We start from the raw sequence: 27,318 nt of genomic DNA on the forward strand, positions 1-27,318 counted from the left end.
CTTATAGACGGATGCCGTTTGGTCTGTGCAATGCGCCAGACACCTTTCAGCGGTGTATGATGAGTGTCTTCTCGGATTTCCTGGAGGATTGCATCGAGATTTTTATGGATAACTTCACTGTGTACGGGAATTCATTTGACTCATGTTTAACAAGTTTGGATGTGGTATTGAGAAGGTGCCAGGAAAAACATTTAGTTTTGAATTTCGAGAAATGCCACTTTATGGTCCTTGAAGGAACTGTCTTAGGGCACGTAGTCTCGGAAAGAGGGATACAAGTAGACCAGGCGAAGATTGATGTGATCTCAAAACTGCCTTACCCGACGAATCAGAAGGAGGTGAGAGGATTCCTAGGGCATGCAGGATTTTATAGGAGGTTTATAAAGGATTTTGCGAGAATTGCTCAACGACTCACTCACCTGTTGCATAACGATGTTGATTTTGTCTTTGATGAGGAGTGCAAAAAGGCTTTTCAGTTGTTGAAGGATAGGCTAGTATCTGCTCCCATTATTAGAGCGCCCGACTGGAATCTACCCTTTGAAATTATGTGTGACGCAAGCGACTATGCCGTGGGAGCGGTGCTAGGTCAAAGAGTCGATGGGAAAAGCTATGTGATCTTTTATGCTTCAAAAACGCTGAATCAGGCTCAGAGAAATTATGACACTACTGAAAAAAGGAAATGCTGGCGGTAGTGTACTCATTTGAGAAATTTCGCCCGTACTTGCTTGGGTCGAGGGTGATAGTCTTCACCGACCACGCGGCTATAAAGTACTTGTTGGCGAAGAAAGAATCCAAACCGAGATTAATCCGTTGGGTGTTGCTTTTGCAGGAATTCGATTGGGAAGTCAGAGATAAAAAGGGGACAGAAAATAAGGTGGCCGATCATCTGAGTAGGATATTTCAAGGGGAGACAGAGGAAGCAATACCGGATGCATTCCCCTAGGAACATTTGTACTATGTGAAAGAATTTCCTCGACCTATCAGCTGGGAAGAGATTATGGCGTTAACAGGTCCAGGGGAAGCCGAAAAAGGGAAATGTCATCAAAACGATGAGCCATGGTTCGCTGACCTGGCAAATTACTTAGTCACTGGAGAGGTGCCCAGTTCCCAAGTAATCTCCTGGGCCCAGAAGATGAAATTGAAGAGCGAGGCTAAGTACTATTACTGGGATGACCCGTATTTGTGGCGAATGGGAGCCGACCAAATAATCCGGAGGTGTATTCCGGAGTGGGAACAGAGGGATGTGCTGAATCATTGCCATACCCTAGCTTGTGGAGGTCACTTTGGACCTAGGAAGACCGCAAGGAAGGTGTTAGATAGTGGATTTTACTGGCCTACATTGCATAAGGATGCTTTCGAGTTTTGCCAGAACTGTGAGAGGTGTTAACAGACAGGGGGAATCTCCAGGAGGGACGAAATGCCACAAGTTCCAGTGATTGTGTGTGAGATCTTCGATGTCTGGGGAATGGATTTCATGGGTCCATTTCCGTCTTCATACGGGAACGCATACATACTTGTGGCAGTTGATTATGTTTCAAAGTGGATAGAGGCCAAGGAGACTACATCGTGTGAAGCCAAAGAGGTAGCGAAATTTCTTAGAGCTAACATCTTTAACAGGTACGGAGTGCCCAGAGCTATAATATCTGATAATGGGACGCATTTCCGTAACCGGACTATTGAAGCTCTAATGAGAAAATACGGAGTTCACCATCGCCTTTCCACACCATATCATCCTCAATCAAATGGGCAAGCTGAAATATCAAACAGGGAAATCAAAGCGATTCTGGAAAAGACGGTTAATCCGTCAAGGAAGGACTGGAGTAAGAGACTTGATGACGCACTATGGGCATACAGAACAGCATATAAAACGCCCATTGGAATGTCTCCTTACAGGTTAGTATTCGGCAAGATGTGTCACTTGCCGGTGGGAATAGGGCGTACTGGGCAGTCAAGGAGATTAATATGAATCCTCAAGCCTGTGAGGGAGAGGGGAAACTGCAGCTCCAAGAGTTGGAAGAATTGAGGCTTGAATCTTACGAATCAGCTATGTGGTACAAAGAAAAGACCAAGCTTTGGCATGATAAGAATCTCCGGACCAAGGAACTGCAAGTTGGGCAGAAAGTTCTCCTGTTCCAATCCCGGCTCAAGTTAATGCCTGGTAAGCTGAAGTCCAAATGGACTGGACCATACACTATTGTGAGTCTTCGTGCAAATGGAGCAGTAGAGATCCAGGGAAGTGCTTCAAACTCAACTCCTTTTCTTGTCAACGGTCATCGTTTGAAGGTATTTAGGGATAACTCGGAGCTGTGTGTAGTGGACGAAATGCCACTACGCGCACTCCCTGATATCGCCTGATCGGTCTAGGAAGAGAGTGTTCTTAAGGACTTCCTAGGTCCAGTATCCAAGAAGTTTTACCATGACCTTACCTAGGAATCGTGAGAACACTTGAACACAATTTGTAAATATTTAATTGTTTTCCTTAAATCAAGAAAACTTAAACAAATCAGAAAAAATAATCTTCCAAAAATATTTCGAAATACCAGACTCCTTGGGAATGTTTTTGATATTGTCATATCCTAGACCTGGGGGGTCTGGCATTTCATTTTTCTAGTTTGATTCTTTTTTTTTTATGTGTAGTTCTGTAGAGAGTATTTACTGGGGCAGGGAATTGAGGAGTAAAATTTTGGAGGGAGTTGGCACCGGTTCAAATTTCACTGGACATCTTTATGGGGAGGCGTACAATCGCTAGCGCCATGCCTGCCAATTGCCTGCAAAACCGTCCTCTCCCATACCTATCATCTAATAACCGTGTTATCCTTTTATTTTTTCTTACTCACTCTCTCTCTACATCCAGAATTCCCCAAATTTCTCTCTAGGTTTCTTTCTCTAACCCTAATACAAGAAAATTTCTGTCCAAGTTTTTGTCAAAATTTCTACAGAATTCTTCATGGATAACAAGCATACCGGAAACACTTCAGGATCCGCCGATTCTAACGCGGCGGCATTCATGGCTGACCTACTACAAAAATTTGGGGGGCCAGAAAAAGCTATGGATGCGTTCGCCATGTTCGCATCTGTGATGGGGAAATCCGTACCAGCCGTTTCAACATCCGCCGCACCGCCACCAGAGACAGTTCAAGAATCCACCTCTGAGCCAGAGGCAGTTCCAGAAATCACTACTGCCGTTCAAGAAACCACCGCCGTGGAAACTCTTGAAGAAGAAGCAGATCTGACCGCGGGGTTGGAATTGTTGGCCGTAAGTGAACCCAGGTTAGGTTCTGTCACTAAGGGGGAAATCTCTGTTTTAAAGATAGAGGGTAAAGTGGTTGGCGTTTCTGAGGGGGTAAATCCTGTGTTTGCCGCTGTGGATTTTGTTGAGAGAGAATCCCTACCTGAATCTGAGGGTGTGGATCTTTCTGCTGTTCTTACTGATAGTCGTACAGAGGGGGAAACCCCTGTTTTGGAGGAGTTTGTTGAGGGGGAAACCCCTGTTGTTGGTGATGATGTTCCAAAGGGCGATGACGCCCAAGAAAATATTAGTAAGGGGGAAACCCCTATACAAGCGGTGGGTGCCAAAGCCCACGTTAGAGATGGTTTAGAGGGGACAGAAACCCCTATTTACATCACGGGGGCAACCCCTTTACTGAGTAAAGAGGGAGAAGCCCTCGTTTATGGAAATGTACAGGAACCCGTCGGCGACGGGATGAATTTGATAGTGGACCTGACTGATGTTCCCGAAGGGACCGATTCACCGGTTAACGCAAGGGAAGCAAGGAGGCAAGCTCGCCGGAGCCTACTTGATGAGATAGATGAAACCGTCCAGCAGACGGAAGAAGGGTCGCTGGGTCTAGAGACTGCAGCCCCTGAGCAGGTAATCTCTCCTAGTCTTAACGATGAGGAGAGCGATAAGGAGGAGCGCCGCCAGGCGGTGGATAAAAAGAGGAAAGGAAAACAGATTGCTCCTTCCTCGACCAAGAAAGCAAAAGGAAAGCCCGTTGAACACTCTCTCACTCCACCTGCTAAGGTACCGTACGCTGCTGAGTCCGAAAGCCCTGAGGGGTCCAGTGAATCCGAAGAAGCACAAGAAGTGGAGCTCAACTTTGAGCCGAAAGAAATCTGGATCACTAAAGAACTGCTGAACGAGATGAAGAAGTTCGCAGACCCAAAACGCACAACAATATAGGCGGAGAAGAGTGCCGTGGGGAAGTATGCTAAATCAGGGAAGATGTACGATTCGGCCGAGCTTAAGGAGATCTCAAGCAATGACGAGTTTCGGGGGTATATAGAGGCAATCGGTTTTGACTGGTTGCTAAAACATAGCACCCTTGAGGTTCCGATAGACTTGGCATGGGAATTTTTCTCGACTTTTCGGTTTAAGTCCACCACTGACTTGGATGCCGATTCCATCAACTTCCGACTTTTCAATGAAGAGCATGTGATGAGCATCCGTGAGTGGACTTTACGAATGGGTCTGCTGACGTGTACAAAAGATGACGAAGGATTATGGAACGAGAGAATGGTTGGCCCACCAAAGCTCACACCAGGTTTCAAAGCGCAGAGCGCATGGGAATTCTTGACTCACCCGAGGATGGGTCAATTTAAAACTAGTTTTTCGAAGTCTCACCATATCGAGGACAGGGTCCTGAGGTTCGCCCAAACCTTCATTAGCTACAATCTGATGGGCACGGCCAACAACGCATTGACGACCCCCGACTTATACTTCACCTGGTGCATGGCCACGGGAGTGCGTGTCCATTTGGGTTATTGGTTAGCCCAAGCCTGCCAACCCTTCTCGGCATCTATACACATGCCATCTCCTTGGGGCTTATCTACAGCGGAATGTGATCATGAAGATCCACAAGGCTTGCCGGGAAGTGAAGATGTGTCTACCCCCAGAGGTTTTCAACATGGATTACTTCTTTAACAAGGGGCTGCTAATCACGCACGGGAAGGATGTCTGTTTTTATGAAGTTGGTAAATCGGATGCCCAGATCAAACAGGAGCAAGAGGTGGTGGGAGTGAAGGAAGTTGCTGATGTGGATGGAGCCAGACAGTCAGTCGTGGAAGTGGAAGTAATGAGGAAGGAAGTCGGATGGATGAGATCCGAAATTAAAAAGGTGAGGGAAGAAATCGTGGCCCTACGGGGTAATGGAAAGGACAGAAGTGAGGCTGAGAGGGTCAGGAAAGAAGTTGCCGGAGTAAGAACGGGAGTGGAAGAAATGAGAACGGAGGTTAGGAAGGTTAGGGAGGAAATGGTGGCCCTCAAGGGGCGCATCTCTGATCTGGTGGCGACGTCATCCAGATGCTCTGAGAGGATGACGGAGGGTGTCTCGCTGATAATGGCAATGACGAAGTGGTTGGGCGAGAAATTCCCGAACGCACCAAAGACACTTCCTGGACCTAGTAGCGGATCCAAGGCGCCAAGTCCAGGAAATCTATCTATCCAGAAGCAGCCACAAGTCACCAAGCCTCTAATCACCCCGTTCTCTACTAGACCCATGACCCTGAAGAAGACCGTATCCGGACAGACAGAAGAGAGGACAGAGAAGCCGGAATCGCCGGCAATAAAGAAAGCTAAAGTGACCCAACAGGCCGTGCCGCCCAAGTCTGGCTCCCGAGGGGGCCAGACCCCGAATTAATCTCCCAAACCAAGTAACCTTTACTTTTCTATCTTTTACTTTTCGTTTTTCTTGCGTTTGTGTTTTTATGTGCCAGCATGCTTTGTTTTGTATATATGTGTTATACCCTTCTACACTTAGCCTAATTTTTGGTCTAAGTGTGAGAATGGGTTGTTTTGTCTTGCATGTCTTGGTTTTGTATGTTGTGCCTTCTCCCACTTAGCCCGATGTTCGGTCTAAGTGTGAGAAGTTTGTTTTGTTTGTGCGCCTTGTTTGTTTTTGTTTCATGTTTCTGTCTGCTGTTCTTACTTCCTTTTCCCCCCTTCACTAGGATAGCTTGGGGACAAGCTTGAGTGAAGAGGGCGGGGGGGGAGTAAGTATGGTGTCTGTTTTTATGTTTTAGAGTCTTTAGGATGTGTGTTTCGCATGAGCTAGCAAGATAATAAGGCAAGTTTCCCTTAGTGAGAGCGATTAAAGAGAGAATGCATGTCAACTTTGACACCTTCTTCCTTAATAAACTAAAAGCGGTCTGAATGAAGTTAGGACGATGGAAAAAGCCTTAGATAACCTAGCTGTGCAACCCTACTATAAGAGTGGGTTATAAGCATAAACACTTTTTGAGCTAGCATGTAAAATGGGCTACCACTTGATGCTTAGGGAGTAGAGTATGAAAAAGAAAAAGTGGGTTATGGAGGTATAAGCTGGACGAAGTCCAGAACATGAGGTATAAGCTGGACGAAGTCCAGGGGAGGAGAAAACTGAAAAAAGGGGGAAGGTATAAGCTGGACGAAGTCCAGGGAAAAAATAATAATAATAATAATTTGGAGGTATAAGCTGGACGAAGTCCAGGGGGAAAGGGGATATAATACAGGAAAAAATAAACAGAAAAGAAGAATCATTATCCTCAAGGGCAGAAAGCAATCGCAACCTGACCCAGGAAAATCAATAAAAAAAAGAAGAAAGAAGGGAAAAACTCTCATAACCCGACGCATCAGTGGTATAACTTTAACTGTGGAGCATGTTGATCCTAACATCCCTGGTGAGGAATGAGTGATCGAGCGAACCTAACCGCTGGGAAATCAAAAGGATATCTTGACGAACTGACAGACCGTTTAGATAGAAGAAGGAAGGGGGGGATTTGAAGACTGTAGACGATCGGATTGAACTTAAGCTTGTGGGGACGGTCGCCTAAAAGTTGAAACTAGTTCATGTTTATCTGTTATGTTTGTTGTGTTTTGTTTTTGTGATGATTTCTTTTTTGAGTCTGTTAGTTGTCTAGGTCTAGGAGTCTGTTTTTTTTGTAGAGTCGTACTTGGGGACCGTGCATTGAAATTCGCCTTATTTCTTTTCTTGTCTTTCATACTTGAGGACAAGCATGGTTTAAGTGTGAGCAGTTTGATAAGGCTAATTTCATGCATCGGTCTAGGGATTTTATTTCGTGAAAACGCTGGGTCTAACGCATGTTTAAAGCCAGGTGTGTGAAGGTTTTCGCTAGATCCAGGAAAGGAAGAGGACGCTTGCATGGTCCTAGGAAACTGTCGAAAGAGTGGACATTATGAAGAAAATCGCTTGACGAAGGAAGCCTCGGAGTTGAAGGGTAGAATAGGGATTTCTACGAAGACTCTAGAAGGCTATGTCCGCATCTATAAAAGGAAGAAGCATGCAAGCTGGAGGGACCTTCTCGGTTGGAGGCCTCGCTAACAGCCTGTAGCTTAAGTTCACTTTTCACACACTTGGGTTCTAATTCGCGGAGGATCTCGGGTTCGCACTGGGGTTCACGTTTAGTTTTCTCGGAAGTATTTGTGGGTTGTAACACCGTCCTTCTATGGGGCAAAGAAACAATTTAATTTCCGTTTTCGTACTCTGCTGATTTCGCCGAGCTCCGCTTTTCGAAGCTCGGTCCTCTGTTTCTTTGCTGAATATTTCTCTTATCTTAATGCAAGTTTCGTTTTCGCTTATGTTGATCGTGTTGATTTCTATTTGTTGATTGTGTTTACTTGAATTCTGGAGTTGGAATTGTTGGAGTTGGTTGTTTTCGTGGATTATTGCAAGTTCGTGGTTGGATCTGGGAGAATGGAGTTTGTTTGTGGATGAATCGGGGTTTTGTCTTGCTGATATTGTAGGATTGTCTGTGATTGTTGGAATTCGGAGTTGATCGGAGCAGATCTGTAAGAATCGGAGTTATGGAGTTGATTTTGATGGTTGTTGAGTTCGGATGGCTTGGATCCGGAGTGGATTAAGCACCCGACGTGAATATGAGCAGTGTTGATTTAATTTCATGCCTAGTTTACGTGTTTCCATTTCGCTTCGCCTAGTTTATGTCGATCTGATGCATTTCCGATTCGTAGCAAGTTTCCGGCGTCCTGATTTCTATATTCTGTTTGAATCTAGGTATGTGCTCTGTTTTCTCCATTTACGTATTTGAGTCGGTTAGGAAAATGCATGTTGTTGTTAGTCAGGGCATGAGTTGGTTGTTTGCAGCTTTTACCGTACTTGCTATATTTGGAGTCATGGTCCCCACTGCCTTTATTCTCTCTGTCTAGTCTTAATTAGTGAATCGTTTACACGGTCTAGGAAGTGATTTTAATACCTCGCGGTCATGACGATGTTTGCTGTCAGTGTGTTTACAGTTTCCTAGGTCTAGCATTTACATTTCGTGCCTAGGACTAGAGTTAGGTAAAATTCTCAACCCTTTTGCGTGGCAGCAGCCGCTTGTTTCCATAGTCTCTAAGCACTACTTTACGAATCCATCTTCGTGGGATCGACCCCGCTTCCCTATACTAATCCATAGTATTTGGGGTTGAGGGATTTAATTATTGAAGGGGAGTCGAGTGTGTCCAACGACAGAAGCACTCTGTGTTCCTTGAGTTCCTGGACCTAATGATCCAGTGGATTTAAGAAGCGCGGTGTCTTGACCGAGCATCTGCATTAACTTTCTCTGTGCACACTTGCTCACTCCGCTCCTGAGTCATATCTTAGCGAGCACGCACTTCAATGACTCAATTACTATAGAATGTACTAAAATGATAAAATGATTTCACTATTATGGAACGGAGGGAGTATGAGTTAACATGGCTGGAATTTACTTTAATTAAAAACTTACAATTCATGTTTTCCAACTCTCTAAATTTAGGAAGTTATTCTAATTGTTTTGATAGAAATGAATGAAAATAAATTAGAATTATAATTTAGGAATATAAAAATAGTAAGAAAATTACATGTGGTGGGCGTTTGTTTTAATACAGACGATAAGATCAAACGCATGTAGGATTTAAACAGAAATCTACTATACAACCAAAATAAATTACATGTCATAGAAGTAGAATGGATCCAAATAACATGGTGCAATTAAAATTTTACAAATTTTATAAGTAAAGTGACTTTATACAAAATATATATAGCAAAAAAAAACTATCATAGAAACTGTGTGTAGTGTGAGCAATACATCTATGCAATTCCAAATTGTGTATAGAATTCTATGTAATTCCAATTGTGTGTATGTGAGCAATATATCTTGATAAAATTACAAATACTATTTATGCACTGTGTTGTGTAAACATGCCCAATTTTATGGTGCTCCGTACTACATATTTAGAGCACTAGCAATAGGCGCTCTTCCCCGACACCTAGCCATAGCCTAGCGGGACGGCAGTTGAGAAGGGCTCTAATGCGAGAGCCAAGCCTAGAATGATGGGGAGGGCGCCCAAGAGCGGCTGGGCAGTGGGACAGTGCCTATTGCACGTTGACAGCCAAGCCAAGCCATTTTTTTAATTTTTAATTTCTACTTTATACATACAACTCATTGCGAGGATTTATACATGCAACTCATTGCGAGGATCAAAGGCGTGTAATAATGTGGCATAATGAATATTAGGCTAAGCGGGACTGGGTACTTGCTATTACTAATGTTGCAAGAGGTATTAATATTGAATTACAATTTCAAAGTACTAGTATTTAACAATACCAAACATTGAATTTAGAAGTAAATGCTCTAGTTTCAAACTACAAACCCAAATTAATTAAAAAAGAAAGCATTACTTTTTTTCGCGAAGCATATGTTGTAGTAGTAAGTCTTCCACAAGTCTTATGATTAATTTCTTAATCGATAAATTGGAAGACTAATGGGAGTAAGTTGTAAGAAATTTAGCTTTGAGCCATCAAAAGTTTATATAATAAGGAAAAAACTAAAATGCGAAACATTTATCGATTCTTGACATGATTATGATTGCAAAATAATTTTATAAGGTGACTCATATAACATAACATTGCTTATTAAATGAAAAATACTCGTATACAACACCTTATGTAACATATAATTACATCTAAGGGATTTCTACTGACCCCAAAGCCCAAAGCCCAAAGCCCAAAGCCCAAAGGGGGAGATCAATTTCATGAAAATAATGAAAGATTTCTTCAACATAATCAGGATAAATTTCATGAAAATAATAAGGATAACAGAAAAATCCACTCCACTGTAAAAGCTAATGAAAATGGATGAAAATGAGTATCAACAAAAAGTAAACTTGACCTTAGTTTTGCAAGGTAATTAGGTCATTAATTAATTAAGAGTAATTAAGTAATCAAATTAAATTATCTTCCTTTGATTTTTAATGCAAATAAATAAACCTAATACTCCGATTGCTTCAATTAAGCCATCCACAATAGGAATAGCCCAGCAATAGCCTAGCCACAAACTTCATCTGCCACATCATCAATACTAAAAATCCTCCTGCCACATCATAAATAGCCCAGCCATAGCCTAGCCACATCATAAATAGCCCAGCCACATCAATAGCCATATCACTAATAACACAATATACGGAATTTAATTTACGAGACATATACAGGAAACATTAATAATACTATTTTAATTTTTAAAAAAAGTACAATAAATTAAAAAAGTACAAAAATTTTAAAAAAGTACATTAATGAAAAAAAAATTACATTCAAAATCGAAAAAGTACATTACTTAAAAAAAAATCACTCGCCGGCTCCCTCGCCTCCGTCGTCGCCGTCGCCACTGTCACCGCCGCCTCCGTCGCCACTGTCACCGCCGCCTCCGCTGCCACCGCCGCTGCCGCCTCCACGCAGATCGTCATTCATGCTCTCGAGCAATGTGAAGAGAAATCTCTACTCATGGGGGTCCGTCGCCGCTCGTCATTCGGCTAACGTCTTCACCATCATCAGGCGCGTTAGTTGACGCGCGAAGTACTTGAGATCCTCTGTAGACTGGCGGTTAAAGGGGGATGCCGACTGGACCTCCTGGGAACCCCCGGCGACCCCCCTCGCCTCCCGTTGCGCCCGCTTTTGCCCAGCGGGGCGAGGTCGGCGGCCGAACGAACCAGGGTTGGGGAGCACCTGGTCCGTCTCGGGGAGGTCGTGGGAACCACCGCTGCTGCCGCTCTAATCCCCGGTATAGTTCAATCGTTACTTCTTCGGCTAGCCAGAGTCGACACCTACTCAGAATTTCTCGGAGTCGTTCAGCACAAGATAGCAGTTCCAGTAGGTGAAGTACTTATATAACCCTGGCTGGGGGAAGGCTTTCTCCGCTATTCTCCTGCAGTCGTCCTCCGTTTGGCCACTACTCTGCATGTGGAGGGCGTTGGCGTACAAACCCAAAAATCGGGAGACGACAGCCCTGATTCGGTTCCACGCCTTCCGACAATCCTCCTCGTTGTGTGGCCTCTCCTCCGGGCAAAATAGCTGGTAGGCTGCTGCTACCTTGCCCCACACGTTGACGATCCTCTGGTTATTAGAAACAAGAGGATCGTCGCAAACACTCACCCACGCCTTTGACAGCGCAACATTCTCCTCGTCCGTCCACCTTATCCATACCGTGGGGTCATCCCCACCCGGCTGAGACGACTCCCCGACCTTCTTTCCCTTGCCCTTCTTCTTTGGGACGCCACTACCCTGCACTGCTCCCCCCGTTTGAACGGGAGTTTCCAGAACTCCGAGACTATCAAACCCCAAATCCGACAAAGCAAAATCATCAAAACCGCTCGGCGTGAACTGCGCATCCGTTGGGGTCGATGTGTGCGATGAAGCAGTAAAAAAATCAAAACTGGGGCGATAGACGTCCCCCCGCGTCACCTGCGTCGCCGGTACGCCCCCCGGCGTCCCCTGCGTCGCCGAACCTCCCCCGGGTATCATCTGCATATTGGGTACCGACCCCGGCATCATCTGCATATTGGGTGCCCAACCCCGCATCGCCGGGACCCCCCCCGGCGGACTCTCTCCGGTCGGCATCCCGGGTAGCATCTGCTGCCACGGGTACATGTTGTAGTACCCGGGCATCTGATTCCATCCGCCTCCAACGGGGATTGGGGGAGTTTGAGAACCGCTTGTCCCTGAACTAGGCTCGTTGTTCAGATCCATTTCTCGGTGTTGATCTTGTACAGAAATTAAGATAGAGAGAGTACTCGTTAATACAAGTGGTGCGGATGAAAATGAAGTGCAAATCGCGTATATATAGTGTTTCAAAAATTAAAAATGAAAAATAAAAAATCCGTTGGGCTATGCGCTGGGCGATCCGGGCGCTGCAATGGAGCCGAGCGGATCGCCCAACGCATAGCCCAGCGGTTTTTGACCGCCTAGCGCTAGGCGAAATTGATATCCGGAAAACCGCTCGGCGGTTTTCGAATCCTCCAATGGTTCGCCTAGCGACCGCGCCGGCGCTCGGCTAGGCGGTGCGCTAGGCGCCATTGTGGATGCTCCCCTACAAAATATGAAAAATAGTTAAACAAAAATAATACTACAAACTTATAATTAATTTATTTTGTAAATCAAACAATAAGTAGCGTCTGTTTACATAATATTGTTATTATCGTTCAAGTAATATTCATAAGAGCATCCGCAACGGTGGCGCCGTAACCCGCGTCCGTCCGCACCGTTGGCACGGCGCGGCTCGATGCATCGAGCAGCACCGTGCCAGCGAGCAGGTGACGTTGCGGCATTCAATTGGGCAACGGCATAGCCGTTGCCTTAGAATATTTTTTTATTTAAAATTCGTTATTTAATTATAAATAATGATAAAAAATAAAAAAAAAATATTTTCCAAATCCCAAAAATATTGCCGTTTTTTTGCCCATTTTTTTAAATTTTTTGGATTTTTTTTATTTTTTCCCCCAAAATCATATATAAATACACACATTCATTATCCATTTATCACATCAAATCATCTCTCATTCATAATTCTCATACAAACTATCAACACATTCACCCCTCACTCAAAACCTCAAATGGATTTCACCCATCTCATGGCGGAAGCGGAGCGCGAAGAACAAGAATACTACGAACAACATCGTGCCGCTTACGAAGCATATGTCGCGGCAAATACCCTCGCTCCTCCTCCTCAACGAACTAGATCAACTCGCCGCTACATCCATCGGGACCGGGAGAGAGCCCACGAAAGGCTCGTTGCCGACTACTTTGCCGACCAGCCGCGGTTTCCGGCAGATTACTTCAGGCACCGTTTTCGCATGTCAAAGCGCTTGTTTATGCGAATTGTCAACACATTGTCCGCACGTGTTGAATTCTTCCAAACAGGTCCAGATGCAGCCGACCGGCAATGTATCACGCCGTTGCAGAAGTGTACGTGTGTCATCCGACAACTCGCTACTGGGCAAACGAGCGACATCTTCGACGAGTATTTGCATATCGGTGAGTCCACTAGAATCCTTTGTCTAAAGAATTTTTTCGAGGGCGTTCGTTCAGCCTTCGGGGATGAATTCCTTCGGGTAACCACCCCCGATGATTGCCAACAGTTGCTTTGTCTTCACGAATCAGTCCATGGCTTTCCCGGAATGCTTGGCAGCATTGACTGCATGCATTGGAGGTGGAAGAATTGCCCGACTGCTTGGAGGGGGCAACACTTAAGCGGTCACAAAGGCGGCGGCCCAACACTTATCCTTGAGGCGGTAGCCGACCACCGCCTATGGATTTGACATGCATATTTCGGCGTTGCCGGAGCCAACAACGACTTGAACGTACTCTATTTGTCACCCCTCTTCAATGATGTGATGAATGGTGTAGCACCGGCGATCGACTTCACCGTCAACGGAACTACATACCACATGGGTTACTATCTCGCCGATGGTATCTACCCAAGGTGGTCGACTTTCGTGAAGACGCTCAACAACCCGCACGACCCGAGACGGGTTCTTTTTGCGCAGCGTCAAGAGTCCGCACGGAAAGACGTCGAAAGAGCCTTCGGGGTCCTTCAAGCCCGATTCAACATTGTGAAGGCCCCGGCTCAACTGTGGGACGTGAATAATATCGCCGACATCATGTTCACGTGTATTATCTTACACAACATGATTATAGCCGACGAAGGGCCGAGAGCGGCTAGCTTCTACGACGAGGATGAAGCCGGAAGCTCAACAGCGAGGTCTCCCCCACGCCGAGGTGAGCATACGACGGTTGGCCAGAGGATCGAGACAAGGCACACAATGCGCGATACCCGAACCCACATTCAGCTACAAGAAAACCTAATCAAACACATGTGGGCGAAATTCGGCAACGAGTAGTGGTTTTTTTAATTTTTAGTATTTTAATTATGTAATTTTTAATTTTTAGGATTTTAATTATGTCGTTTTTATTTTATTTGTCATTTGTAATTATTTAGGTTTTTTTAATGAATTTTAGTATTATGGAAATGTTTTTGTTTAATTGAATTTTAAATTAATTGTGCTCGTCCTTGCGGAAGAGCACAGCTGTGGGTGTTGTGCTCTTGCCAGAGAGCAGACAGAAAAAGTGGGGCCGGACCCACAACCGTGCAGCTGGCAAGAGCACGGTTGTGGATGCTCTAAAATTTGCTTGAGTCGGGTATGGGCGTTGGACCGGATTTTGGGTATATTTGGCCCGACCCATTTAGCTCTGTCACCCAATGCAGTGAACATTTCGCACGATAGCCCTTTGAATCGAATCTTTCCGATTTGCTCCTAGGGTTTATATCTCACTGGGCAACAGATTTCTTTATCTGAAACTGTTTTATTCTCGTCGATTTGTTTTTGTTCCGGTAAATATACATAAACCAGTTGATTATCGTTCGTTGATTGATGGAATATTTTTGGTTCAGTTTAGGATGACTTGTTGTTTCACTAACAAATGCATTAAGTTGCTCATTATTTGATTATGGATTATGGATAATTTTTCTGAGGAGTTCTTGCGTGCAGGTTTGTGAAGTTAACTTGCCGCAGGCATGGCGAGTAACCCGCCTCCATCTGGTTCACAGGTACACTTCCGCAGCATTTCTTCTTAAATTTGGGAAATCCTTGTAGTAATGCTGTTTTGTATGGCTAGCACTAGGATATGGAGACTCTCTAGTTGTGGAGTTGAGTTATTTCCTTTTGAAGTGTGACTAGATAATCTGGGAATTGTTTACTATGTTCATTTTGAGGTTGTTGAAATTTCATTTTCTTTCATTTGTGAAATTGATCTCTTTGGACACTTGCTTTCTTTAATAGCCACATTGGTCACATCCTGCGTCTGGATCCATGGCTCCTCAGAATTTTGCTCCTCCATATCCTATGCAAGTATGTAATTCAATTATATATTTAGTAAAGAAGAATATTTTGTTATATTGTTTCTCTGTGTGAGACTTATGTCAAGGCGGTTGCATCATTGACATGTATATATGCTACAGTTCCGTCCTGCTGCACAGGCATCACAAGGCCAACATTTTATGCCGCAACAAACTACTTCACAGTTCCATCCATCAGGACAACCACAAAATATGGGGATGCCTCCAGGTCAAGGTCAACCACCTCAATTTTCTCAACCAATGCAACAGTTTATGTCACGGCCTCCACAACCTGGCCACGTTGCTCCATCCTCGTATCCTCAAAGTATGCCTTTGCCATCAGGCATGGCACAGCCTCAGTCAACTCCTCCAGGCCAGGGAGTTCCATATTTGTCATCACATACTGTAAGAAAATATGCCAATATATTCTTGAATCTGTCTCAGGAATACTATATTGTCTTCATCTTATTTATTTTATTCCTCTTCTAGTATGCTCCATCTTCGTTTGGCTTGCCCCAGACAGGCATCAACATGCCACCCCAGTTCCAACCTTCCTCCCAAATGCCTATGCCTGTTGGTTCTACTGGGGCACAACCGTGGATGCACTCAAACCAAGGTACTCCTGTTGTTGCACCACTGCAGCAAGGCAGCTTGGAATCCTTACCCACCACTGCAACTGTACCAGTGAGTGTCTTTATCTTGTTTCTGTTTCACATTAAACCCTCAAAGGGATCCTTTCTCTTGTTTTTCTCTCTCCTCTTTTTCGTCAAACACATAGTATAAATTAAGGAGCTGGAGTTTTCCATTCTAACTGTTTTTAGCTAGTAAGGAGTTAGTCAAAACCTCATATTGACTGTTGCACATGACAGATGGTTTTAATTTTAATATTCTATGTACGAGCACTGTGCACCTGTGGTCTTTCTATTCTGCATTTGTTGTAGAAAACTAGATACGTTATTGGACCTTTTGTTCATGATTTTCTAGTTTGTAATAGTTTGGTTTACGCATTGGAGGTTATTACTTATTTTTTCCATGGGGGAGAGGCCAGGGGGTATATTTAATGTCCCTAGCATCTAAATTTGGAGGCTAATGAATATTGTGATGATTAACAGAACCTTCGGTGTTAACAAGTAGTGGATTCATTCACCTTCTCATCTTCAATTTTTAGTTGCCTGCAATGCTGTTTCCACAGTGCCATTGATGCACAATTTAAAATTTCCACGGAAGTTCTTGACGACTGTTCAATTTGAACTAGCATAATCCTTATCTTTATTCCTTTATGCTACCCCTGGCATGGGTTTAACCTTACTCTGTTATCTTTTGAAGGCTGTTAATGGTTCTAGTTCTGTCCAACAGTCTGCTTCTGATTGGCAAGAATATGATGCTGCTGATGGCAGAAGGTAATTTTATTCTTTGATTTTGTTAAGGAGACTTGCTCTCAGTGATTTGATAATTTATCAAACATTTCTGTCGGACTTTTGTGGCAGCTTGATCTGCCACTATTTCACATTTTAAAAGGCCTAAGTTAGTTTTGGGTTCATGGGTTGTGAGAGTTAAATATTAATTCTATTGTTAGTGGATCTGCATTTTCGTATCTTATGGGTGCGGCTTCATCACTTTTTACTGCCATATTTCTCTAATTGGTATATGCAAATGTGTATCTGCTCAGGTATTATTACAACAAGGCTACAAAGCAGTCTAGTTGGGAGAAGCCTCTTGAGTTGATGACCCCTCTAGAGGTGAGTGAATTTCTAGTTTTGTCATTCCCAAGAGATCCTTGATATTTTTTATCTCATTTCTGAGTCATTAATTATTTTGCTCTGATCTCGTGCAAACTGTGTCCTATGTGGTGGACACTGAAAATTGTAGACTTGTTTATGTATTCTCGTTTATTTGCATGTCCTTCAATGGTTTGTAGATGTCATGGCAAGTCAGGGGAATATAACGACTGCTCTTTGTCCTCAATGTGAAGACGGTTTCACTTTCTCAAGGCAGGCAACAATTTGCTATTTTCATTTAAATGTAATGTTGGGATTTAAATTTTTCATGATAGTGACCTGTGGCTGCAGCAGTACCCAACTATGTTGAAAAGTACAAGGTCTATTACTTATTTAAAAGGCCTGTTTGGTTGAGTGGTGTTGCCAAATATTGATTGAAGAATATATGCTTTGTTGATTTCCAGTTGGAGTGCGAATATACTTTTTATTGCTAAATGACTTTTGGTCTTGATTATAACAGCTTGACTCATTAACTGAGAAATTTTGTAGATTGAATTAGAACTTCTACTTATGTTTGATGCTAGGCTCTTTTTTATCATCCATCTTTTATATCAACATAACTTCAATGATATATATTTCTTTTTCCTTCAATTTTTTAATTACACGTTCATATAGATTGATATATTTTTTAGCAATACCTGTCAGGTGGTACCCTGTTTATCTAATTACTGCATTTTTCGTCCATAGAGCTCTACAGGTCCAGGTCTTAACCTAATGGCTGAATGTATGACCGGTACATTAGTGCCTGATGAATTGATTCTGAATGTTTTTCTTTAGCTGACTACCATAGAAGTTCTGTAGTGTACTAAATCTTTTGCTGACTTGGGATTCTTCAACTACGTGAACTTTAGAATTTAATAGCTATGTAGGCCATTTTTTTTCATTTACAATGAGTAATACTTAATCATTCATTCATTTGAAATTTGTTTGAGTTGATGTATTTAAAATTTCAAATGTTATCTATCCCCAACTGTTGAATGTTTAATACTACTCTTGCCATAGTGAAGTATAATAAACACTATGAGGTTGGTGATTTTTAATCCAGATCCTGGTGTAAAAGATACTGTCAATCTGTCATCCAGTTCAATGAACTGGATTAACATGTGTAACGCATGCCATGGTTTCAAATCTAGAAAGTTATACATTAAAGAATTTTTATCTATTAATATTAGGCTATTAGTATTCATGACCTTACAGGAAATAATAATTTTTTCATTGATCTCAAGGCAAGAGTGTGGTGGTTTTTTGATAGTGTTAGCTGCTTGAGGAGAACTCCTTGTATGCTTTTCTTTGATATGATGAATGAGAGTATGGCGGTGTGGTAGAATTGTATGATTGTGTAGCTGTTGGATCTTTTGTATAGTGTGTTGTGATTGATGATCATAGGATGAGTATTAATAGTTCAAAAAATGCTGCGAACTTTCCGTCCTCATTGTTTTGTCAGAAGTTCTCTTGACATTTGTTGCCTAGGGAAGAAAAATTGAAGAATTATAAAATCAATTGCTCTCCTTGATATATGGATGAGATATAGGAACCTGGGCATGGAAAATATATGGAGAAAAGCTTCTGCTGTGAATATCATGCATGGGCATGTAAATTGAAGGGTTACTAATATTGAATTTGACATGAGGGAATGATTTTCATTTACCTCGCATGTGTCATTTTTTAATTTTTTAAAAACTAGGAACCACAAGACATTATAGACTATCTCAATTTTCCTAAAATGCACTGGTTTTACTAATTAATACTATCGTTCGGCATTGTTTCTTTTAGTTGGGAGTTTCTTCTAGCCTTGGGTTTTATAGGGGTTGATTCCTATCCTATGCCCTACTACTAAGTATTTTTACTATGTCATTTCCCAAGTTACCTTTTCTTTATGCACGAACAACCCTCATTTTGAACAGAAGATTCTAATGATATTTCTTACCTGCTTTTTAACTAATACATGGTTGGCAAGCTATCTGATTGAGAAAATCTGTTTGGACAGAGAGCTGATGCATCAAGTGTTTGGAAGGAATTCACTACTCCTGAGGGTAGAAAGTGAGTCTGACTAGATTCCCTTTGGCTTAACGAGTTTTCAATATTTTTTGCTGAATTGAATATATCCTTTACAATATGTATTCAGTGTCATTGTAATACATGCAAAGTTATCACATCTCGATGGTACTTCACAGGTATTATTACAACAAGGAGACAAAACAATCAAAATGGACGATACCTGATGAATTGAAGGTTTGTATGGAAATAATTTCTTTTGTATTGCTTTTCCTTCTGTTGAACTAAGTCTCGCTCTTGTGCTTCCAGTTGGCTCGTGAACAGGCTGAAAAAGCTGCTGCTGAGACATCACGTCCAGAAATGAATGCTAGCTCTGCACCACCCACAGTTAGTGGTGCTTCTGGTGAACAGCCACTTGCAGCGGACAACTTGCCAAGCTCCACTACACCAGTAGGAGCTGCAGTGGGTTCGAGTCCCGTCCCATCTACTCCAGTTGCTTCTGATGCTAAATCTCCCAATGTGATGGCCTCTGAAACAGGAGTCATTCCTGTAGTGCAGACACCTGTTGCAAGTACAACTGGAGTGTCGGTGGGAAACACAGTGTCATCCTCCCCTTCTGATGTTCCAGTTAAATTGTCAAGCTCAAGGTTAAGGCCTATGTATGAAGCTATTTGGCTGACCTTTGTACAGGTGTTTAGAGGCCTTATTGGTTTCTGCTTGAAAATGTTTCAGGATCAGCTTGGAAAATCCTTCATCACAAGTGGGGTCAAGTCCCTCGGTCGGGGCTTCGGTCCGAGATGGAGAGGTATGCCTAGTTTATTGAGGCATTTATTTGCAAACCATTTCTCTTACCCTAGTGCTATATAGTTGTTGAGATCGCTAATTCTATTGATTTCTCTTGCGTTCTTTGCACCACTACTCATTTTCTCTCACAACCCCCCCTTTCCACTTTTTTGTTGTATTATTTTACCTCACAAAGGTCTTTAAATTGTAGTCATTCCTCTTCAAGTTTATGCAAGTTTCTTTTATTGAAGAAGACATAAGATTATAAGAGATACAATTTTCTGGTATACTTATTATTTAGCAAAAAGTACCTGTAATTGTTTTTCCGTCCATTTTTCAGGAAGAGAAAAAAGAAATTGCTGTTGCAGCTAAAACAAATGTGGCACCGATTGAAGAGAAAACAGTAGATGATGAACCTGTCGTATATGCCACCAAGCAGGTACTTACTTTATAATGCTTCATCAATTCTTACCACTACCATTATACAGGTATTTATGATAATTGCCTGTCCAGGAGGCGAAACATGCTTTTAAAGCACTACTAGAGTCTGCAAATGTGGAGGCAGATTGGATCTGGGACCAGGTGGATTGAATTGTCTGCTTTGTTCTTCTATAATTTCTTTGAACTTGTTATATGTTGATATACAATGCTGTATTAGGCTATGAGGGTGATAATTAATGACAAAAGATATGGTGCTCTAAAAACGCTTGGTGAAAGAAAGCAAGCATTCAATGAGGTAATTGCTCGTGTGAATAATTTACTCACTTCTTCCTGCATGTTGTAGGTATAATTTATTTAGTGTAATTTGTTTTGCATTGTTTTATAGTACTTAATGCAAAGGAAAAAGATAGAGGCCGAGGAGAGACGTCTCAGGCAAAGAAAAGCAAAGGAGGAGTTTATGAAAATGTTGGAAGTAAGTATTAAAGATTTATTCTACATTTCTCCATTATTGTATGATTTTGAGCATGTATCTTTTTATAATCTTACACATGTTGGCTACTTGGCTTGGAACAATTTCTTTTGCATCTTCAGAATATAACACTTGGTTCTTGCTTTGGTTTCTAATTCTATCATTCTATATTTCTACATGCCTCGCCCATGGACATCATGTTTCTGTTTGAGTATATTGCTGTTTTTGGTTTACAGTATACTCCCTCCGTCCCACTCTAAGTGACACATTTTCCTATTTGGAATTGTCCCACTCTAATGACACATTTCTGAATATAGAAACATCACTCTATATACTCTCTCTCTCTTACTTTATTCTCTTCACTTTACTCACAAAACAACACTACATAAAATCCCGTGCCAAATTAGAAATGCTCCACTTAGAGTGGGACGGAGGGGGATTATATTATATGAGACTTATTTATTGTTTTTTTAATTTGACTCAGGAGTCCGAAGAACTCACATCATCCACACGATGGAGGTTATTCACAATTCTATTTTTTTCTTGCTCTGATTTTATTCAAGAATTCTTTGGTCTAACTTCTTGTACCATATAACCATAACCAGCAAAGCAGTGACAATGTTTGAAGATGATACACGGTTCAAGGCTGTTGACCTAGAAGTGGATCGCGAGGATCTATTTAGGAACTATCTTGTGGACCTTCAGAAAAAGGTACGCAATAGATCTTATTGTCCTTTTCAGTGTTGAAACATCTTCTAGAAGCTTACATCCTATTATCTCTTCAAATATTGAAGTAATATTTTAGAATATAGAAGGGAAGACACTGTTGACACCAATGTAAAATTATTGCTGGATGGTAGGTATTAGAGACAGCGACCGGGATATGTATGAATATCAGGCTAAATACTGCTCTTCACCTTTATGTAATTTATGAATTATAAATTTATGAATATAAGAATATGAGTTCGATCAGCGATTGAGAGACAGCTCTTGTTCTGTGCGATGAATCATGAATTTCTATGGAAGTATTCTCGTGGTCTTTATATTTGAGAATTGAGATTAGGTTTTCAGTATGGATAATACACTTTAGAGGATGTAATGTTGATCAGATATCTGATATAACTTGCATGAGTTGAGTTCTGCAAAACACAATCTACATGCTGCCTACTTCTTCAATATCTAAGAATCTAAGAATCAATTTATAAAAGGCAAGCTGTACTGTTGAGTTGTGTGTGGTTTTAGTCAACTTTTATCACATGTTACATAAGCTGCAATGACAGTCCATCTGCAACGGCCTTGAGCGTGAGTTCCATATTTATGTGTGTGGCTATATCTTCCAGGAGAAGGCAAAGGCTCAGGAGAAGGCCCGTCGAAACAGGCTGGAATTTAGGCAATTTCTGGAATCATGTGATTATATCAAGGTGCCTTTGCGTCGTTATTGAGCTTTTCACCTTTCTAACATATTAAAGTATTATTTTTTGCGTCAGGTGGATAGCCAGTGGCGGAAGGTTCAAGATCTTCTGGAAGATGATGAGCGGTGTACCCGCCTAGATAAAATAGATCGGCTCGACATCTTCCAGGTGAGTTATGATTGATAATAAGGCATCATTCTATGTAAGGGGGTCCTTATTGTCTCCATAATATGCCTGCAAGCACTTTCCCTTTTAATCAAGTACTCCAAAATTAGTTTTTCAAACATGTCCTGCATCTGAACCTACAACCATATTAATAATTACTGCCTATGCATGTTACTTTTGCAGGATTATATTCGTGATTTGGAGAAGGAGGAGGAAGAGCAGAAGAAGATACAAAAGGTATTTCTATGTATATGCTTCTTTTCAATCTTTTCTACTCATGTTTGCTTTGATTCTGATAATTTTTTGCATCTCAAGGAACAACTTAGAAGAGCTGAGCGTAAAAACCGTGATGCATTTCGTATGATGTTGGAGGAGCATATTGCTGCTGGCACTATTACAGCAAAAACTTCCTGGCGGGATTATTGTCAGAAAGTACACATATTGTCTTCATTCCTATTCATACATATTAGCACCTTTTTTCAAGAATCGATTAGTCTGTTTCTGTTTATTTTTATGTTTATTTACTAGTACTATGTTTTGTATTCTTGTTTTTTATGTTTATGTTACCATTATCTATAAAGGTCAAGGATTCTGAGGCTTATGAGGCAGTTGCATCAAACACTACTGGTTCCACCCCCAAAGATTTGTTTGAGGATCTAACAGAAGAATTGGAGAAAAAGGTACTTATACCTATTGTCACTAGGCTACAACTAGTTGTGTAGTTAATTGAGTGGCCATGGGACCTACAGTTCTTTAGTATGGATTTGGAAGGACTTTCTATTCTATCTTCCTGTTGTTTATTGAACTGTTACCGGGATCCGTAATAAATTATTGTAATTTCTGTATGTTGCATGACTTATGTGCTTATATCTCATCTGTATTCTATATCACTTGTTATTATTCTTATATTTATTTTCTAACTTTCTAGTATGTTACAAGTTCAAGTGCCAGTTTCTCTAATGTAATGCAAATTTTCCTAGATAAATTCTATATTCTTTTAGTTTGATTCATTCATTGGTAGACATATTTTGTTCTACTCAAGCAATACTACTGCATTATGAGATTTTTTCTCCTTTTTGTGGTTTCTCATGATTGCGTTTACAAGAGAATATATATGCCATCCACCTTCCGTAAGAAACTTTTGTGAGCTAAACTTATGTGTTGCCCCGATTAGCATAATTCTTTTTGTGAGTGGTGCTAAACATTGGCGGTGCTGACAATTGGTTCAGACGGAAGGTTGGCAGCTATCATTCTATGCATATGCATGTGTGTGTTAATCTTTAATGTTTGATGCTATGCAATGAAATTCTAATTATACTCGCATATATTTCAATTGAGCAACTAATAATTTTTATTAGGTATTTATATATTAATTCAGCATATATTGCTTGAGTAAACACTTTATATTCTTCTTTCTCTCACTATTGGCTATCCTTCTTTTGATGGCTAACGACCCCTTGTATTCTGCTGGTGCCTTTTACTTGTGTGCAGTATGATGAAGACAAAACCCAAGTAAAGGATGTTTTGAAGCAGGAAAAGGTAGAATTGTGGGACTTCTGTTACCTCCTTTCAGCCTATTAATGTGTTGATAGTAACCTTAACCTATTGCTTATTCTCAATTTTAGATTACAGTTGCTTCAACATGGACATTTGAAGACTTTAAGTCTTCTTTTGGAGATAATACTGTTTTGTCCTCCATATCTGACATTAATTTGCAGGTATTAGTGTTTTCACTACTCATTTTCCTTAACAAAAGGTTTCAGTCATTTTCTACCATTGATAGTTAAACTCGATTGTCTCATTGTGTTTGCTATATGTTCAAATTCTCTAAATTCTGTCCCACATCGACTTGGTGAAGATCCCATCTAATCTATATAAGTGTGGATAACCCTCCCCCTTATAAGGCCTTTTAAGGGGTGAGTGGCCCATTTCTAATATGGTATTAGAGTGGGCCCAAGTCGATAATGGTTTTCTCTTTATCTCTTATCTACCTCACAAGTGGAAGACCGATGTCCTTTCCGGCCCACATCGATGATGGTTCTTTTATCTCTTGCATTGCCTACCCACGTGATGGAAGACCGATGTCCTTTCCGGCCCACACGTGAGGAGGCGTGTTAAAATTCTCTAAATTCTGTCCCACATCCACATCGACTTGGTGAAGATCCCATCTAATCTATATAAGTGTGGATAACCCTTCCCCTTATAAGGCCTTTTAAGGGGTGAGTGACCCATTTCTAATACTACAGAATGTGAGACCTGAATTTTTAATCATCCTTATCCTAACTTCTAATTGATTCAGCCACAATGGCTACTACCAATACACTCCCTCTGTCCCGTAATAACATGCACACTTTTTCTTTTGTCCCATAAACACATGGACATTTCATTTTGCCCCCTTTTTTGCACACTACCCCACCACAAATTGTTACTCCCTCCTTCCCACCATAAGCGAGTCACTTTCCTTTTTAGGATGTCCCACCAATCAGTGGATCATTCCCTTTTTAGCAAAAAATAATACATATTCTCTCTCTTTATTCTCTCACCTACTTTATTCTCTCTTCACTCTACTTTTTTTTTATCTCATATTTTACTCTCTCCACCTAACACTTTAAATATCAATTTCTTAAATCGCTTATGGCGGGGCGGAGGGAGTACAATAATACCTTACTAATTTACTATTACAATTCATTTTTACAATCTTAACAAATACCCCTAAAGTGGGATCTTTCTCCACTCACATTACAAACAATGTTGGATTACTTAAAATCCGTGCCCAGGGACTAGTGCATTTTGTTATTGGACAGAGGGAGTATTACTCAATGCCTCCCTACTGTTGTTTGTGTATGAGTGGTGTCTGCTTGTCTGTCTATTTTACTCATGATATGGGAGCTCTGAAATTAAAAAAATGTGGTTTTTAGTAGGCAAAATCTTGTTCTCTTCAAGAAGTTTAGGTTCTTCAAGTTTAGATTGCTTATTTCTCCATGTGCCAACCTTATCTGAACTTTTGATATTTTGAATTTACTTGGACATTTGAAGCTAGCTGTCAACTTTGCATATCATTTGAGATTTCTAATTGCGTCCATGTGATATTGCAGCTAGTATACAAAGATCTTATTGATCGAGCTAAAGAGAAAGAAGAGAAAGAGGTTAAGAAACGTAAACGTCTAGCCAAAGATTTAACTGATAAATTGAGCACCATAAAGGTATTGGAGATGTGCTTGATGGTGGAAGGAATTATACTTTATTCCAACTTCCATCTACTCTTGTCCCTGTAATTTTTCATAATTTAGCTTATTCTTACATTTATTTACTTCATCTTAGGAATTAAATGTGCTATCTACGTGGGAGGAATGTAAATCACTGATTGAGGAAAGCTCAGAGTACAGGTATACTTTTTTCAATTGGTTAGGAAATGCCTTGATCGGTTTTTAGGAATACTAATTATTTTCCTCCATCTGATTTTGTTATGTGTTCTCTAGGTCCATGGGAGAAGAAGACCTCTGCAGAGAAGTATTTGATGAATATATCTCTCGTTTACAAGAGAAAATGAAGGAAAAGGAGCGAAAGCGAGAGGAAGAAAAGGTAATTAAAATCTAGATACAACACGAGTTCATCTTGCTTAAATTATTCTAATTGCAGATTACTTAAACTAAAATTTATGTACCTGCTGGAAATATTTTTGATCAGTAATTAAACTGAACTTTGGGGAGTAATTGCATATATAATAGCAACTATTCCTTGGCATCCTGTTGATTTTTCCTTGGGTTCTCTTGTTACATCTGGGAATGGATAGATGCTGATGGTAAACCTTCTATCTATCTATATGTTGTACAAATGTCACCATAATAATCTCAATTATATGAGCGTTTGTCAAATGACATCCTTTAGATTTTGCTGGCCTGTTCCATTTGTTAACGGAAGCCAGTCTATGTTTCAGCACGTCCCAGATTGGTTTAAACTTTAAATGTCATTTAGTTGTCTTGCGATGTGCTTTTTATCGAAGTACTTGCGTGATCCGGCATTGTGTCTAAATTGTAGAGCGCCTTCCACATCTAGTGGGAGTAAATACATATAGCTGGTATAAATGATACCTTCCACATAAGTAGTGGAATCATTTCAAAATCATGATTTGTACTGTACTGTTGCTGATAATGTAGTGCCGAACATACTGAGTCTGATATAAAAATTGTTCGCAGGGAATTTAGCTGGAATATTGTCTGGGATTTTCAACTAATTAATCGACCACTTTAATGGATTCCCACTAAATGTTTCCCATATATGCTTCTTTGCAGACGAAAAAGGAGAAAGAGCGGGAGGAGAAAGACAAGAGAAAAGATAAAGAAAGAAAGGAGAAAGATAAAGATAGGGACTGTGACAGAGAAAAGGAGAAGGGGAAAGATAATTCAAGAAAGGATGAAGAGACTACTGAAAATATGGATTCTGTGGAATCTCATGGATACAAAGATGACAGAAAACGGGAAAAGGAGAAAGAGAAGAAGCATAGGAAGCGGCACCAGAGCACGGCTGATGATGTGAGTTCAGATAAAGAGGAGACAAAGAAGTCCCGCAGGCATGGCAGTGACCGTAGAAAGTCAAGAAAGGTAAAACAATCACCTTGACCCTTCAGCAGGCATATTCACCTCTGTATTTGAATGGCGTATCAATGCAATAATCTGATACACTTGTTATTCTATCTATCCTTTAGCATGCATATTCACCCGAATCAGACAGCGAAAGCCGGCATAAAAGACACAGAAAAGATCACCGTGATGGATCGAAACGGAGTGGCGACGAGGAGCTGGAAGATGGCGAATTGGGTGAGGATGGGGAGATCCAATAGACACTTTTGTCCATTTTGTTCATCGGGCTAGTAGTTTTTGTCACATCACTAAAGCTACGGTATTGAGAACACCACTAACATGGTAACGCTTGTTTCTATATGCTTACCCCATACCTGAATATCCCCTGTTTCCAAATTTCTTTTGTTTCAGGATTTTTAACCTCTGGGGTAGTTTTAGTTTGTGTCTATTAATATGCTTTTTGTTAGCCAATACACTTCGAGATTTGCGATGAAAATATATTCCCCTATTCTATGTCTAAAGCATGATGAATTATTGAGCTAGTTTTTAGGGTCTCG

At 41.2% G+C, this 27,318-nt stretch overlaps 1 protein-coding gene across 1 annotated transcript; it reads left to right on the forward strand.

Annotated features, from left to right (window-relative positions):
• The first annotated feature begins 14,508 nt into the window (after positions 1-14,508).
• Positions 14,509-27,282, forward strand: LOC121808025 (pre-mRNA-processing protein 40A-like). The gene is made up of 29 exons (XM_042208364.1): positions 14,509-14,634; positions 14,792-14,850; positions 15,083-15,151; positions 15,262-15,543; positions 15,628-15,822; positions 16,465-16,538; positions 16,808-16,877; positions 18,904-18,956; positions 19,091-19,148; positions 19,221-19,558; positions 19,644-19,716; positions 20,035-20,133; positions 20,208-20,276; positions 20,353-20,430; positions 20,521-20,607; positions 21,089-21,123; positions 21,210-21,315; positions 21,945-22,025; positions 22,092-22,184; positions 22,365-22,418; positions 22,497-22,613; positions 22,763-22,861; positions 23,673-23,720; positions 23,807-23,899; positions 25,277-25,384; positions 25,503-25,567; positions 25,661-25,763; positions 26,474-26,782; positions 26,887-27,282. The coding sequence occupies exons 2-29, from the start codon at positions 14,818-14,820 to the stop codon at positions 27,019-27,021; spliced, it is 3,024 nt and encodes a 1,007-aa protein (XP_042064298.1). The 5' UTR covers positions 14,509-14,634; positions 14,792-14,817; the 3' UTR covers positions 27,022-27,282.
• The last annotated feature ends 36 nt before the right edge of the window (positions 27,283-27,318 follow it).

This window comes from Salvia splendens, chromosome 6 (assembly GCF_004379255.2).
Source record: "Salvia splendens isolate huo1 chromosome 6, SspV2, whole genome shotgun sequence".
NCBI lineage: Eukaryota > Viridiplantae > Streptophyta > Magnoliopsida > Lamiales > Lamiaceae > Salvia > Salvia splendens.